Here is a 13,703-nt window from a genome sequence, read left to right as displayed (position 1 = left end):
TGTGTTTAAAATTTTAATCTTAAATTAATGCAGAATGCAAAATCGAGATTCTAGCGAGACCATCCAGTTTTCAGAGAAAAAAAAGTCAAGTGTGTAGGCGACCAGTGGAGGCGGCAGAATGTCAAGCGAAATTTAGTTAGCTGCGATTACCCCTTGTTGATTGACGCTGCCGAAAAACGACTGTACGCTTTTTTAAAACAATAAATCAACATTTTATAGCTCATTTTATGGGCGTAGCGCGCTATACTAGATGTGATGTCCCACGACTCCATTTGTTTTGATAGCCTTTTTGTTGATAGTTCTCGCGGCCCTCGTTTCTTGCTTCAGACGATCTTTTTTTTGCGCGCGCTTTGGAGAAAGCAACTTGCTAATCGGGTAATCGAGGTTTTTTCTTACTTTGGACGACTCCACTTCTCAACCCCAGCGTGAAAGTTAACCTGCGATGAGACGCGCAGAAAAAATCGCTTGATCGTATCATGTGAGATAGTGGAACCAGGATACACGAGGATAAAAGATCATGTACAGTGGAACATCGATTAACGTATCTCTATATAACAAAGTCCTCAGTTTAACGAACGATATTTTTCGCCCCAGTTATAGTAACATGAAAAAAGAACCCCGATATAACGAAACGTTATAGCGAACACATTTTGCTATTTCCTTACATCGAGCTTCTACTGTAAGGCCTGGTTCACACTAGCGACATAACGACATAAAGAAAAGTTCATTTCTTTCCTTATGTCGTATGCTTTTGTCATTATGTTCCAACTATGTCGTTATGTTATGTGATTCACACTGGGGACATGAGGGAAGAGGTCATAACAAGTATACTCGACGAGGACCCACCTTGGGTAGGGGTAGAGGGTCTGTGTAAGTACCACCTGTCTGATTATCCAAATGGACAAAATTTATTGGCCTCAAAATTCAAGTTAAGACTTTCATATTAGGTGTGCATAAAGCTTGCATTGTTGGAGAAATCGCACAAGGAGGTTTGAATCTTTTTCTTAGTTTCTACTCCTGATAGAGTGGGGATTATACAAACAAGACTCCATCTTCTAAGGTTGGAAAGGGAGGGGGGGGGGGGTGGGGGGTACATGAAGATACCACCTGTCTTTTTGCAGAGTGGTGGGTCCTGTCTGAGTACAATAGTTTTGACCATTTCCTTAAAACATCAACTTGAGGTGTTTTTTGCATTTGCGTGTCCTTGCCGTTATGTCGCAACAGTCAGTCACATATGACCAATTATCGTAAAACATGCATGTAGCTGGAGCAAAATAATATTTGATAATGAAAGAATATATTTTAATTCGCCTGAATACAAATTGTAGACCAGTTCTGTGTAACTAGATTTTATGACGGCAGTGCCGTAGCAAGGGGAGGGGCCGGGGGGGGGGGGGGGTCGTGGCCCCCAGTTTTTTTTCCCAAAAAGGAAAAACAGACCTGTATAAAATGTTGAAAATAAAATTTTTTCTCCCGAGAGGTTTGAAACAATAACATTTGTACTTCTTTTCATTTTTTTAACGTACGTAGGGTGATGCACAACAATGTTAAACGGCCAAAAACTAAAACAAACCAGAAATTAAGACCAGAACGTACTATGATGACTCTGAAAGGTGAAAATTTTGCTGGTTTCAAGATACATAGACAGTCGGTTTTCTATTTTATAATTGACGTTGCAAGTGTTATACTCTCGTCAGTGGTTTGCTGAGACAATGTAGGAAGTAAATAATTCGCGATTTGCGTAAATCACAAATAGCTCTTGGAGAACGCTGGACATAGTATTTCCAAGCTTCTAGATTTCAAAATTTTCTGAGGGGGCATGCCCCCAGACCCCCCTAGCGGCTCGCGCCTCCGGCGCTCACTTATTTTACCCTTGCTACGGCACTGTGACGGTTTGAACACTTCGGAACTTAGAGCGGCGGTAATCGAGCCTAGAGAAGAACTTGCAAATAAATGATCGTGCGTTTTCATTATCACCATCACGCGTGCAAAAGTTTCCTGGTAGTTTTAATAAAGATATCGTCGATCACGGGAGACTGGTAAAAGTCAAACGACTGGATGAGGTTCGTTTTAGTGGAGACGACAACCTCGTTCCCAGGGCAAAGCCCTAAAGTAAAGTTAAACAAAGTCACACCGGCTTCTAGTGCCAGGCTCCGGTCGCGTAAAAACTCGTCGCTTGCGCGCGCATTCTTTACCACAACTACAAGAAATCTTCGCGTGCGTGACGTCATAATGGCAACGGTCAATTGTTCATACTAAGTCATTTTTACTTGGCTCACTTTGCAACGTCTTGCCAAAATAAAACGAAAACGGCCTTTTTTATAAGTCAAGTCAGATTAATAATGACTGCATGTGGATGGAGAACACACCAAGTGTAGGTAGTCTCTCGATTTCAAGCGTCGAAACGGTCTTTGGCCTAGTTACTTATTCCTGGTAGTATATTGGTAAATGAGCATGAAAGTAAATCGGTTGACTTAGGTCACACATTGGCCAAGTTTGGCAATTTTTTGGTGGATTTTAGCCTCCGTTCAGACGTCTCCTATTTCTTTTGCCTCCCATTTCCGCGTGAAACAAAGGAAATTGGAGTCGACTGGCAAGTGCGATCATTTGGTAGAAATGTGATACATTTTGGCAAAATCATCTTAAAGGGGCACTGCCACGGGGATTTTTCTGTGTGGTAAAAAGTACTTAATTGGTGAAGTGGTCTTGCTCGTTCAAGAAACGCACCCAATACATCAAGATGAAGATATAAAGTAAATTTGTTGAAGGAAGAAGAGAGCCATGATTATTTTTTAGCGGTTTTTCCAGGCCACAAGAACAGTACTTGAAAATTATCAGCCTGACTTTTTCGAGTTGAGATCTTAAATTCCTGATGGTATCAGAATAATATCAATAGTTTATAGCTTCAGTACACTGGCATAGTAATTTTTAGCAAGAGTGGACCACTATCATATCTCTTAAGGTTCTTGAATTTTTGACGTGAACCACGTTAGTGTCCTTTTAAAACAAGTGCAACGTCGTGAGGAACAAATTTGCCAAAACTTAAAAGGAGCTGTACTTCTGCCAGTATGGCGACAAACGGTTGTAGGCTGACTAATTGCTAGACTTGCCCCAAGTCACTCTTTTTTTGTTTGCATCTATAGTAACTTAGATAAAATCGCTTTCAAATCAAGCGCGAAAGACCACTTGAGAAAAATCGCCTTTGAAATCGCGCGCGAGAGATCGCGCGGGATTAATTTCTGTGAACGCGCGCGAAGGAAAACAAATGACACTTGCCGAGGAATGGCTCGGAACGAGCGACGCTCGTTCCGCCACAATCCTCCGCCATTTTGTTTTTCAAGCCCGCGCGCGCCCTCCGTTTCCCTATCCAGTGGTCTCCTGCGAATCTAACGAGCGACTTGGAGCAAGTCTAACTAATTGCCTGCTTTCTTTCAAACATGCGATGATCGTACAAGATGACAAGAGTGCGATTGTTAAGACTTGGAACGGTTTATATTATTCACCGTTATCTGACTTAAACTAAGGAAAGCCAACATATATCTAACGTTTTTTTAACGGTTTTATTTCGTGCCATACTATTTACAGGTTATAGACAGCTTTATGTTTGTTTAGAAATCATTATCACTGTCATTTAGACTATTAGCTTGTGATCCGTCGTCCCGTCCTTCCCCGCGGCCTTCATCCTCGTCATCATCAAGAAGCTCGTTGTCATCATCATCAACGCCAATGTCACTCTCCCCTGAAGACAGAGAACCGCTCTCGTCCTGAAAAAAAACAACAAACAGTACAAAGCATTTCTCGACTGGAACTAGATAGTACTGCAGGATCAGAAGGTAAAAACCATCTGAAGAAGGCTCACTAGTGACTTTCTCAGTCGGAGATTTTATACGTTTATTCTTTAAAGCGTCTGCTGTCTCGAGTGTATACTAAACCCTAAATGTCAGAGTATTTTTTGCGCGCAATTTGTGGACTGTTTCTACGAATATATGCCCCCAAAATACTGTTTTCCTCGACTTAGTGTAACAAATATGGCTCATTAAAAACATACTGACCTCATCGGAGTCCAGACCTCCTCCTCCCATGGAGCCAAACACCCGACCACCGGCCTCAGCAGCTGAAAAGAAAATCAAACAAATTTGGCCAACGTTAATTTCAATTGACTATGGAAATTAATTTTACCTTTGCTATGGTTTAGTAGATTGCTGAGCTCTGTGATTCGTTCTTAAGTTCGTGCTCTCAGGGCCGTAACGAGGATTTTTTGTCTGCGTTGCCCCGCTGCGGGGGCAAGCTCCAGAAACTCCAATAAAGCTACAAGAAATAGCCCAGCAAAATCAAACACTATGTTAGAAATTTCGTTTTCCTGGCGGGGGCAACTGCCTTGTGTTGTGAAGAAGAACATTTGAAAAAGAAAAGAGGAGAAACCATACAATGGAAATAGATCCCTTTTCATGCTTTTCCCTTTTTACATATTTTTTAATACCTATTAATTGTGTCCCCAAATTAGTATGGGATTTTCCCAGGCTATGTGGCCTTGACACATTAATAAAGTTTATCTATCTATCTATCTATCTATCTCTAATACATTAACAGAAAAGAATAGGATTGACCCCTTTCCACTTACCCTGTGGTCTGTTGGACTGTCGTGGGTTGTTAGCCTCAAGAACAATTTCATCATCCTCGTCAATCTCATCATCCAGCTCTCCCAGTTCATCTCCACCTCCAAGTACTTGGCCTTGATCTCCAGTTTGCATATTCCTTAGTGTTGCTTCCGACTCCTGAACAACCACAACCATACCCAGTTAACTAACCTAAAGCTGTGTCTGGCTAAAAGCTATTAGTTTTATCTTTGCGTTTGTTTCACTCAGGGGTTCACTTCACAAATGACTTTTACCCAGCATTATAAACACGCAATGCATACAGAGAGCTTTGTTGCTTTAGCCTAGCCTAGCTATGGAAATAGGTTATCGGTCCAGAGAAAACTTGGCAACATGCAACTGATCAGAGCAAACATTTTGGTTTTTCAGCCAACCAGACATTATTTGGTTTACATGCGCTTAACTTTTCCTGCACTTTTCATCAGTTGACTTTCTGTTTTCCTAGTTGTGTGTATAAAGATTTTGCTTTGAGCATTTTATAGTCTCAAGACTTGGTTTTACATACTGTAAAAATTCCAAAATTCTTAAATATTCATAGCAGGCATAAGAAAGTCTTATTTTTTTTTACCTCAAATCTGTCCTGTTCAGCCCTGTTGATGTCCTCCAGTAGCTGTTCCAGATAGGACAGATTCCTGTGTTTTTCCATGAATGTCTACAATAAAAAATGCAACAACCACTGCATCACGCAATTACCAATCTATAGTAACTTTAAAACTAGCACACTAGTTGGCCAAAAGATAAAATATTCTCCATCCATAGTCTTTAGCTGCTTGCTTAGTTAACAAATTTGTTGTGTCAGTCACTTGTAAACCTTCAAGATGCAGTGACCACAGTGTGGTGATGATGATGATACAGTTAAGATAAATTTTGTCATAAGTGATAACACATGCTACACTGTACATTAGCAACTACAGAGAATTGATGTAGAGGTATAATGTACAGAGAACAACACTATTTCTTCCTAGAGTTCTTCTTTCTTTATCTTTTCTCTTGCTTTTTTATTTCCCTGTTTTCCCTTGGTTTCAAAATACAGGTGCTGCAAAAATGAGCTATGGCCCAAAATCAACAATTCAATAATCACCTCATATACTTTTTTGAGTTCCTCTTCAAGTTTTTCATACTCATCCATGTATGCTGGCCTAAAGAAATGTGACAACACTATATTTTGAGGAGTTTGAATTGGTATATATACTACTCTGACAAGCAGTTCCATTACATGACATAATTAAATTTACAATAAATTTCGCTTTTACTTACAGCACTGTTTTTTTTTAATTTGAAGGGTAGAAAGTACATTTACAGTGCGACGCGCCTTACCGTGGCCACCCAACAAACTTTTTTACAAGTGTACTCTTGTAATATTATTATTTGTTTGACGAACACGCCTCCTTGCAAAGTTGAATACGATCAAATGGATACTTGTTACATCGTACTTAGCAAAAAGAGGCAGTGAAAACGTAAAATATTACAAGATGACACTTGTAAAAAGTTTGTTGGGTGGCCACGGTAAGGCGTGACGCGCTGTAAAACAGCTTTTATTCCAACTGAAAATTAAATGACTCCCTTGAATGACCTACACAGACCTCTCATGCAATTACTGTAAATCCTCCATTAGGCCCCCTGAAGGCACAAATTTAGTTCAAGCATGCAGTGGGAGAGAATTATCAAATTTAAAATGAAACTACCTTATTCTTACTAATTTTTGCGTGTACTTAATTTCGCGAAATTCAGCTCCCAAAATTTCGCGAGTATTAATTTTGGTGATTGCAAGAAAAAAAAAGAGCAAAAGTGTATTAAACTTCGCGATTTGTCAGCATTTTCTGGATCAGAAAAAGACTTAGGAACTTCTGGAAATACATAAAGGTCTAGCTCAATGTTGCTACAAGGAGTTTGCAAACTGAAACCTAGGTGGCTGTGCTTAAAAAGGTATTGCCTGATTTTCAAGCTAATGGAAACAGTGAATCAGAGGAAGGGTGCTAGTACAAAACAAGACGGAACAACATTTATCAAGGATAGTTAGTTGCAGATCCTAAAATTATTGTTTTGATATAAAATATGGTATTAAGTTTCGCTTGTTTTAATTTCGCGCAATGCTTTTTTTGCGCATATTAAATTTCGCGATTATTTTGAAAACACGAAAATCGTGAAAATTAGTAAGAATAAGGTAGAAGGTTATCAGTAGCATAAAGCTACTAGGAGTATTTCTTGTGAGCATTACCTAACAGTCTCCAAGCTCCGCAATCGTTTCTGGTTCCTTTCCAGCTCTTGTTTTTTCTTCTCTATTTTAGCTTCAAGGTTAGCTTCATCGGATGCAATGTTGTCCAACATTTGATTGGTCTTCTTTATATCATCCTAAACAAAAATGAAACAATTTAAAAAACCATCATGTCTATAAAACATTTTCTGAAAAAGTAAATTTCTGATTTTTTAAATTAATTTTGACATATGAGAGATTTTCTCAATCAAGCAATAACAAACTAATTTAACAACCTTGGGCTGTGGAAATGATCTATAACACTAAAATAAAGATAAATTTGCAATTCTCTTAATTAGCTATATATAACATCATCTGTAGAATGTCAATGAGGTTATTCAATAAGTATGTTTTGGTGTATCAATATTCTGGTTGCTCGCAAGTTTTATAGAAACTGCAGTCCTGCACATTTGAGATCTGTAATGCTTGACTTGAGTATAAAGAGTTCAGTTTCCAATCAGTCCTCCACAAGTGGAATTTTGAAAAAAGTGTGTCAAAATGTGTGTATGGCAGGTCAGCAATAATTATATGTATGCACTGTGTGCAGATAGTACAATGTATGTACAGTAGCTGTAGCTCTTTGCACACATTGCATGCCTATAATGCTACAATCTTTGACAAAAGTAGTTGACACATTGACTTCGCTCTGCGGTTTTTATGACAAATTTACCACTAGTTTATAAATTTCATGACTCTCTGCTAAAATGTGTTGACACATTGACAAAAGTGTTGACACATTGTCAATTTACGCCCTTTTTTATTGTTATATGGACCAATTTCATCCTTTTGCCCCATCTTTCCAACCCCCCATCCCCCCATCCAATGTTGTAAAATGGTAGCAAAGGACTTTAGAAACAAACTACAACATTGATTGGGGGGAGGGGGGTTGGAAAGATGGGGCAAAAGGATGAAATTGGTCCATATAACAATAAAAAAGGGCGTAAATTGACAATGTGTCAACACTTTTGTCAATGATTGTCTGAGGTGGAAAACGGAATATATTTTAAGAACAGCGCGTAATGATTAATCGGTTATGACATAAATTTATTTCTACCATCTGTTGTTTTCAATTGTCCAATCGGCATTGATGCTGTATTAATTGGTTTCTAATTAGAGGTCATTAACGAATTTGACGATAACGCAATCAAAGGGTCAAAAATGGAATAAATTGAGGCAAAATGTTTACCGCTGCTGTAATTGATGAAGAAACTCCTGCATTTACCTGCTTATTTCTGATGCGAAAATGGTTGAAAAAGAAGGAAATTATGTTGAACTAATGACACGTTTCCTAGCCTTTGGCATATAGCATAGAGGTGTCTGAAGACATTAAACTGCGAGGAGGTCACGCACGCAAATCATCGTTCGAGACGAGCAAAGCCAATATAAAGCCCGTGTTTACTGCCCATTTCATTTCCAAATGCCATTTTATGGAATAATGAAAGAAATTTCACCGTTAGGCGAATAACTGTTATGTCAAAGTAACAATGCGCTTATGCAATGTAATATACCTTGTGACATATCCAACGCAGTTGGATGAAGCGTGACAAGTGCGCGTGACAGCTCCAATTGTTGTTACTTCATGTTTTATTGACGCTTGTTTTAAGCATTTCTTTAAACATGAAAAGCTAACTTAAGATACGAAAGTCTTCATTGTCTCTTTTTCTACTATAAACAGCCTTCAGCAAGCCCAAAAGGTGTCTACCTTTTGAAAATTCACGTTCAACCACGGTTAACCATCAGTAAACAAAGAACATTCCTAATCCTTTCTAGACTGATGGTTAACCGTGGTTAACCGTGGTTAATCGTTCAAATTTACACATTTTCGCCAATTGTGTGGTCAAGAAACATTCTAGCGAGATAATTTTGACAAAAAGTCATTTACCTCTGGTTTTCTTAGGGAATTTCAGCGACAAATGGGAGTATTTTCTAGCCTCACGATATTGTAGATCTTGTTAAACATTAATCTCAACCGCCCGGGAATTTGGTTTCGCGCTAGAGAGAACGTGTATTGTTGCTTTTTCTTAAAATGAGCCGGCTGCTTTGTAACAATGAAACGAACATAGTTAACTGGAATATCACTGCGGAGGCCCCGCTTAACACTTTTAAACAAGAAAATAAATAATACGACCCTAGATAGTCACGCGCTAAGAACCATGCACGGGATCTGAACCCGTTTTGTCTTTGTTTTCTCAACTGAAGACATTATTTTTTACTTCAAATAATCAAAACTACTCTAACGCCACACATTTAGCGTGCTTTCTAGAAATAATCCTGTTAGAGCTAAGATAGGTAACGGGTATTCTTTCTTTTCACTCAAATAGACCTCAGACAATCTTTGACAAAAGTAGTTGACACATTGACTTCGCTCTGCGGTTTTTATGACAAATTTACCACTAGTTTATAAATTTCATGACTCTCTGCTAAAATACCCCCCTCCCCCCATCCAATGTTGTAAAATGGTAGCAAAGGACTCTTAGAAACAAACTACAACATTGATTGGAGGGAGGGGGGTTGGAAAGATGGGGCAAAAGGATGAAATTGGTCCATATAACAATAAAAAAGGTGATTGTAGGTACATCATATTTTCACACCTTCACAGAAATGACACTTTTCTTGATGCCATTTTCCAGCTCATTTAATTCCAGTGGCTTAGCTATGGCACTGGTTCGCAGCTCCTGTATTGAAAGAAAAAAAAGTCAATACAGCCACAGCCTGAGATAGCCAAATGACTAAATGAATGAATCCTACCAAAAAATACAACCTACTGGTCTGCCTGAGTAATACTAAAAATTGTCTCCCTTTGTATAAATTATCAGTTCTTATCTCACTCAAGGGATACTTGAGATCTAACCCATAAAATCCCATATTGACAATGTACCTGCCCCGTGTAAAAAAGAGACCGGGATCCTGGCGGGGATCCCGCCACAAACCGGGATCCCGCCAAGATGGCGATATCCCACCCAGAAAAAATTCCCAGCACGTCGGGATCCCGCCAATAATCTTGCCAAGACCAGGTTTTTTACACGGGTGATAAAAGTGTATTGCTTACTTTCAATTTTTTATGGACAAGTAACATTCATGGGACAAATTACACAGATCTGATCAGTATGAGATCATTTGGGTTGAATTTGAGACGAAAGAAAGAATGAATGAAAGAAAGAATTATCGGTAAACATGTGAAGGGAGACTTTGTTCACTAAAGGCAGGACCATTGAAGGATTTAAGAAGGACTAACTGAAAGCTTAGCAGTAAGTAAATATTATTAATAATCTCGACTGACCCTTAATTCCACTTCTCTACCCAGTAAGTCATAGAGTGCTGCTCCTCTTGATGTTATCTCTGACGCAAGCTGACGTGATGCTTTTAAATCACTTATCTGAGAAGAAAAATATACAGAACAAAAGATTGCATGAGTTGATCAAGTGCTATGATTAACAGTAAAATAACTTTAAAATGGACAAAAATGAAAAAAAAAAACAACTGTGACCAAGGATAGGATACTCACTCTTGATGAAATATCAAATGTCAAGGAACTGACATTAGACTCTTCGTCTACCTAAAAATTAAAATGGTAATTATCAGTATTAACTCAAATTACCTCTGATGAAAAGCAAGACATAAAGTCTTGTTTCCATACAGGATATTAATTAAAGAATTCTACATTGCCACCTACTCTATTCTATCTTTTTTCTGTTTCAAATATAAACAATAGCTCTTCGTATTATTCCTGTACTAAAATATTTTTTTTTACAAACTGAAGGTAAATAAAATTGTGTTGTTGTTGCATCAGGCAATAATAAGTTTGCAAATGATTCAGACAAGGTCTTGTTATTATGTATTATCAGTTGTTTCCAGCAAATTGCTAAAATTAATGTGTGGTTCCAGAAAATATCCATACCCCCCCCCCCTCCTCCCACCACAGAAGGAATTTGCCCTATGACCCCCCACCCCTCTGGAAATTCCAATTTAGCTTCATACATTGCTTTAAAGTTTAGGGTCTTTGTGACCCCCCTCCTCCCTGGAATTTCCAATCCCTTCTGTGGGGGGAGTATGGATATTTTCTGGAACCACACAATGCTCTTGGTGAAGTAACTACTAGCCTGCGAATACAGCCGCCTCTCATTCGCGTCCCGCAACGAAGAGCGACACACGTAGAGAGACGTCTGCGATTCACGGCCAGAAATTCCATACTGATGACGTTAACCACTAATTAGATTTCCCACACCACACGCAGTTGGTCTTGCATAATTATATTTTTTGTTTTCAGCCGCACATTACTTGCTTGATCACAAACACTTTCAAGGCAGTCAAGGACAAATTTAGGGGTCATTTACACCGGACAACTTCATCGCGAAAATTAGAAATCCCTATACGAGTTGCACATTAGTAAAATTTGGAAAAATAAGCTGCGAAATCACTAGATGACATTGTTTTGGAACTTGAGCGCAACTCTCGGAGGTGTTGGGCCGTAAATACCGATACCGCAACGATCATAACAATTCTTCTGAGTTAGTTTCTTCTTTCCCCGCTGTTTGTTAAATTAAAATTCTGTTTTTCAGTAGAATGTATTCTTTAATTTGGTTGTGGATGGTTCAGGTCGTTCAGGTTATCTGTATTTCACATTTTTGTTGCTTGTTTGTTTTGCCGGCTGCCTTTATGTCAACAATAAAAGTTAGGTGACAAAATTGATCTATTTTTAACGGCCGCTGTGGCGCGTCCTTTCTGTACATCTTTGAGGTCATTCATCTTGTTATAAAGCAGTTTCTTTTTGTTTCCCAATTACATATGAATTATAGATATTATAGAAATTCTAAGGTATAGCTTCGGTGTAGTTTCACGATCCTTTCCCCGGTCAACTTTTAGTCCGCAATAACATCCGGTTTTTTACTGTTTGTGTAATGAAGTGTTATATTTCGCATACATTATGTAAATTAACTAGCTGACCAATCAGCGCTCCTGTCCGGATTCTGGACAGATTTACGTCATCAGTATGGAATTTCTGGCCGTGAATCGCAGACGTCTCTCTTCGTGTTTCGCTCTTCGTTGCGGGACGCGAATGAGAGGCGCTGTATTCGCAGGCTAAGTAACTACATTTGACTTCTTGCAGAATCTATTTATAGCTAATGTTTTAAAACTGTGTACCTCATTTCCAGCATTAGTCTTCATAGCACTGTACAGAACAGATGTAACTTTGAGTAACTCCTTGACAGCATAACCATCAGCACCATACAGCTTCTTAGTGTTCAGTTTTATATGTGCCTTGGTTGCCTAATATCAAATTAGATCTTTTTAACTTGGTTTGTTTTTACTTGAAACATAAGTTTCTCTTTGCTTAACATTTTAAAAATAAATCAAACATCCCAATAATGAGTAGCAGGGAGGATATAGGTCAGGATTATGTGGAAAGAAATGATTTTATGTACATGTTAAGCTTGGTTAAAAGGTGACAAACGTGTTACTGACAGTGTAATAAGACAGTGACACAAGTTTGAGTTCTACATGTACTTCTCATATTTTTTCAGTGATGGAAGGGGGTGGGGGGTCTTGAAATGTTTTCAGCACAACTTTCAGTACTATACCTCTTTCTCTTGAAATATTTTTAATTTTTAAGCTAAAATAATGTGAAACCTACCATGAACTGGGCCACTGACTTTATAAACAATACTCTATCCTGTTCAGTATCGACATCCATGGGCAATTCAACATTTGGGTCATATCTAAAAACAATATACAGCACTGTAATTTAAGTCTAAGCAGTTTTTGACCTTACTACAGAAAGTGTAGACTAAAATAATGCAGGTGCCCCTTGTGCTTTGTTTGCTTAAACTTGTCACCTTTTTTCAAAGTTTTGATTTTAGCATACAGAGAAAAAATCAACACGGGAAAAATTACTGGGATTGGAATTTCACAGTAAACTTCATACAGGAAAAAACAATTTGTATATGTACTGGCTTTGTGAATTCTGTAGCATCATTTTTTCTTACATAAAATCTAATGTGGAATTCCCTTAGATGGTGAATGTCCCTTGAGTCTTAAGCATTTTCTTAAAAAAAAACAACCTACTTTTGTCTTTGAATTCTGTGTTTACCACCATCAGGTATCAACAACACACTACATCTACATGTATACTATTAGTTACTATTAAAAAAATTCATACAATATCCATGTAGGGTCATTCTTGTTATCTGTCATCTCTACATAACATACCGGTATATCCTTCCACAATTTATTTAGATTATCACTGGCATTACTTGAAGGATAAAGGGTGATGATATCATCAGTTGTTAAGCTTTTTATATTAACTTTTACTTCCATGCAATCTTGTGGTATACATGTACTCTTTGGTGAGCATAAACATTGCGATACGTGCATAAGACAGCTGTCATTTACAAATTCACTTCAGGAACATGTACACAAAGACATGTACATGTATTTGATGTATGGCATACAGTTGTCCCAGGGGGGTACTCCGGGATCAAAGTGACGGGGATGATCAAATGGAGGCAAAACTCAGGACCCAAAAAAACCCTTAGTCTCCCGACATTACCCAAAAAAATCCCTGGACCAAAAAAACGCCCAAAAAAATCCCTAGTCAAATTACCCCTTAATTGCCAAGGCTGCACCAAGGCACTTTAGTTTGATTTTAATACCCAAAAAAATCCCCTATTTAAATCAAGTCCCCCAAAAAAATACCTGCCAAATTGTCCTACCCAAAAAAATCCCGGAATCGAAAATTTCGACCCCAAAAAAAATCCTTCGCACATCCCCGTCACTTGGATCCCGGAGTACCCCCC

General features: G+C 38.4%; 1 protein-coding gene across 1 annotated transcript; it reads right to left on the bottom strand.

Annotated features, from left to right (window-relative positions):
• Window positions 1-3,541: 3,541 nt before the first annotated feature.
• Window positions 3,542-12,732, bottom strand: LOC144640273 (clusterin-associated protein 1-like). Its single transcript, XM_078499459.1, has 11 exons — window positions 12,542-12,732; window positions 12,052-12,177; window positions 10,415-10,465; window positions 10,190-10,285; window positions 9,501-9,584; window positions 6,874-7,007; window positions 5,737-5,794; window positions 5,224-5,307; window positions 4,622-4,775; window positions 4,053-4,114; window positions 3,542-3,764 (listed from the first exon to the last, which is right to left on the bottom strand). The coding sequence occupies exons 1-11, from the start codon at window positions 12,599-12,601 to the stop codon at window positions 3,609-3,611; spliced, it is 1,065 nt and encodes a 354-aa protein (XP_078355585.1). The 5' UTR covers window positions 12,602-12,732; the 3' UTR covers window positions 3,542-3,608.
• Between the last annotated feature and the right edge of the window lie 971 nt (window positions 12,733-13,703).

Source organism: Oculina patagonica, unplaced genomic scaffold (assembly GCF_052425735.1).
Source record: "Oculina patagonica isolate OP01 unplaced genomic scaffold, crgOcupat unplaced228, whole genome shotgun sequence".
Classification (NCBI taxonomy): Eukaryota; Metazoa; Cnidaria; class Anthozoa; order Scleractinia; family Oculinidae; genus Oculina; species Oculina patagonica.
Note: the sequence above shows the minus strand (reverse complement) of the source record. Positions and strands in the feature narration are given on the sequence as shown.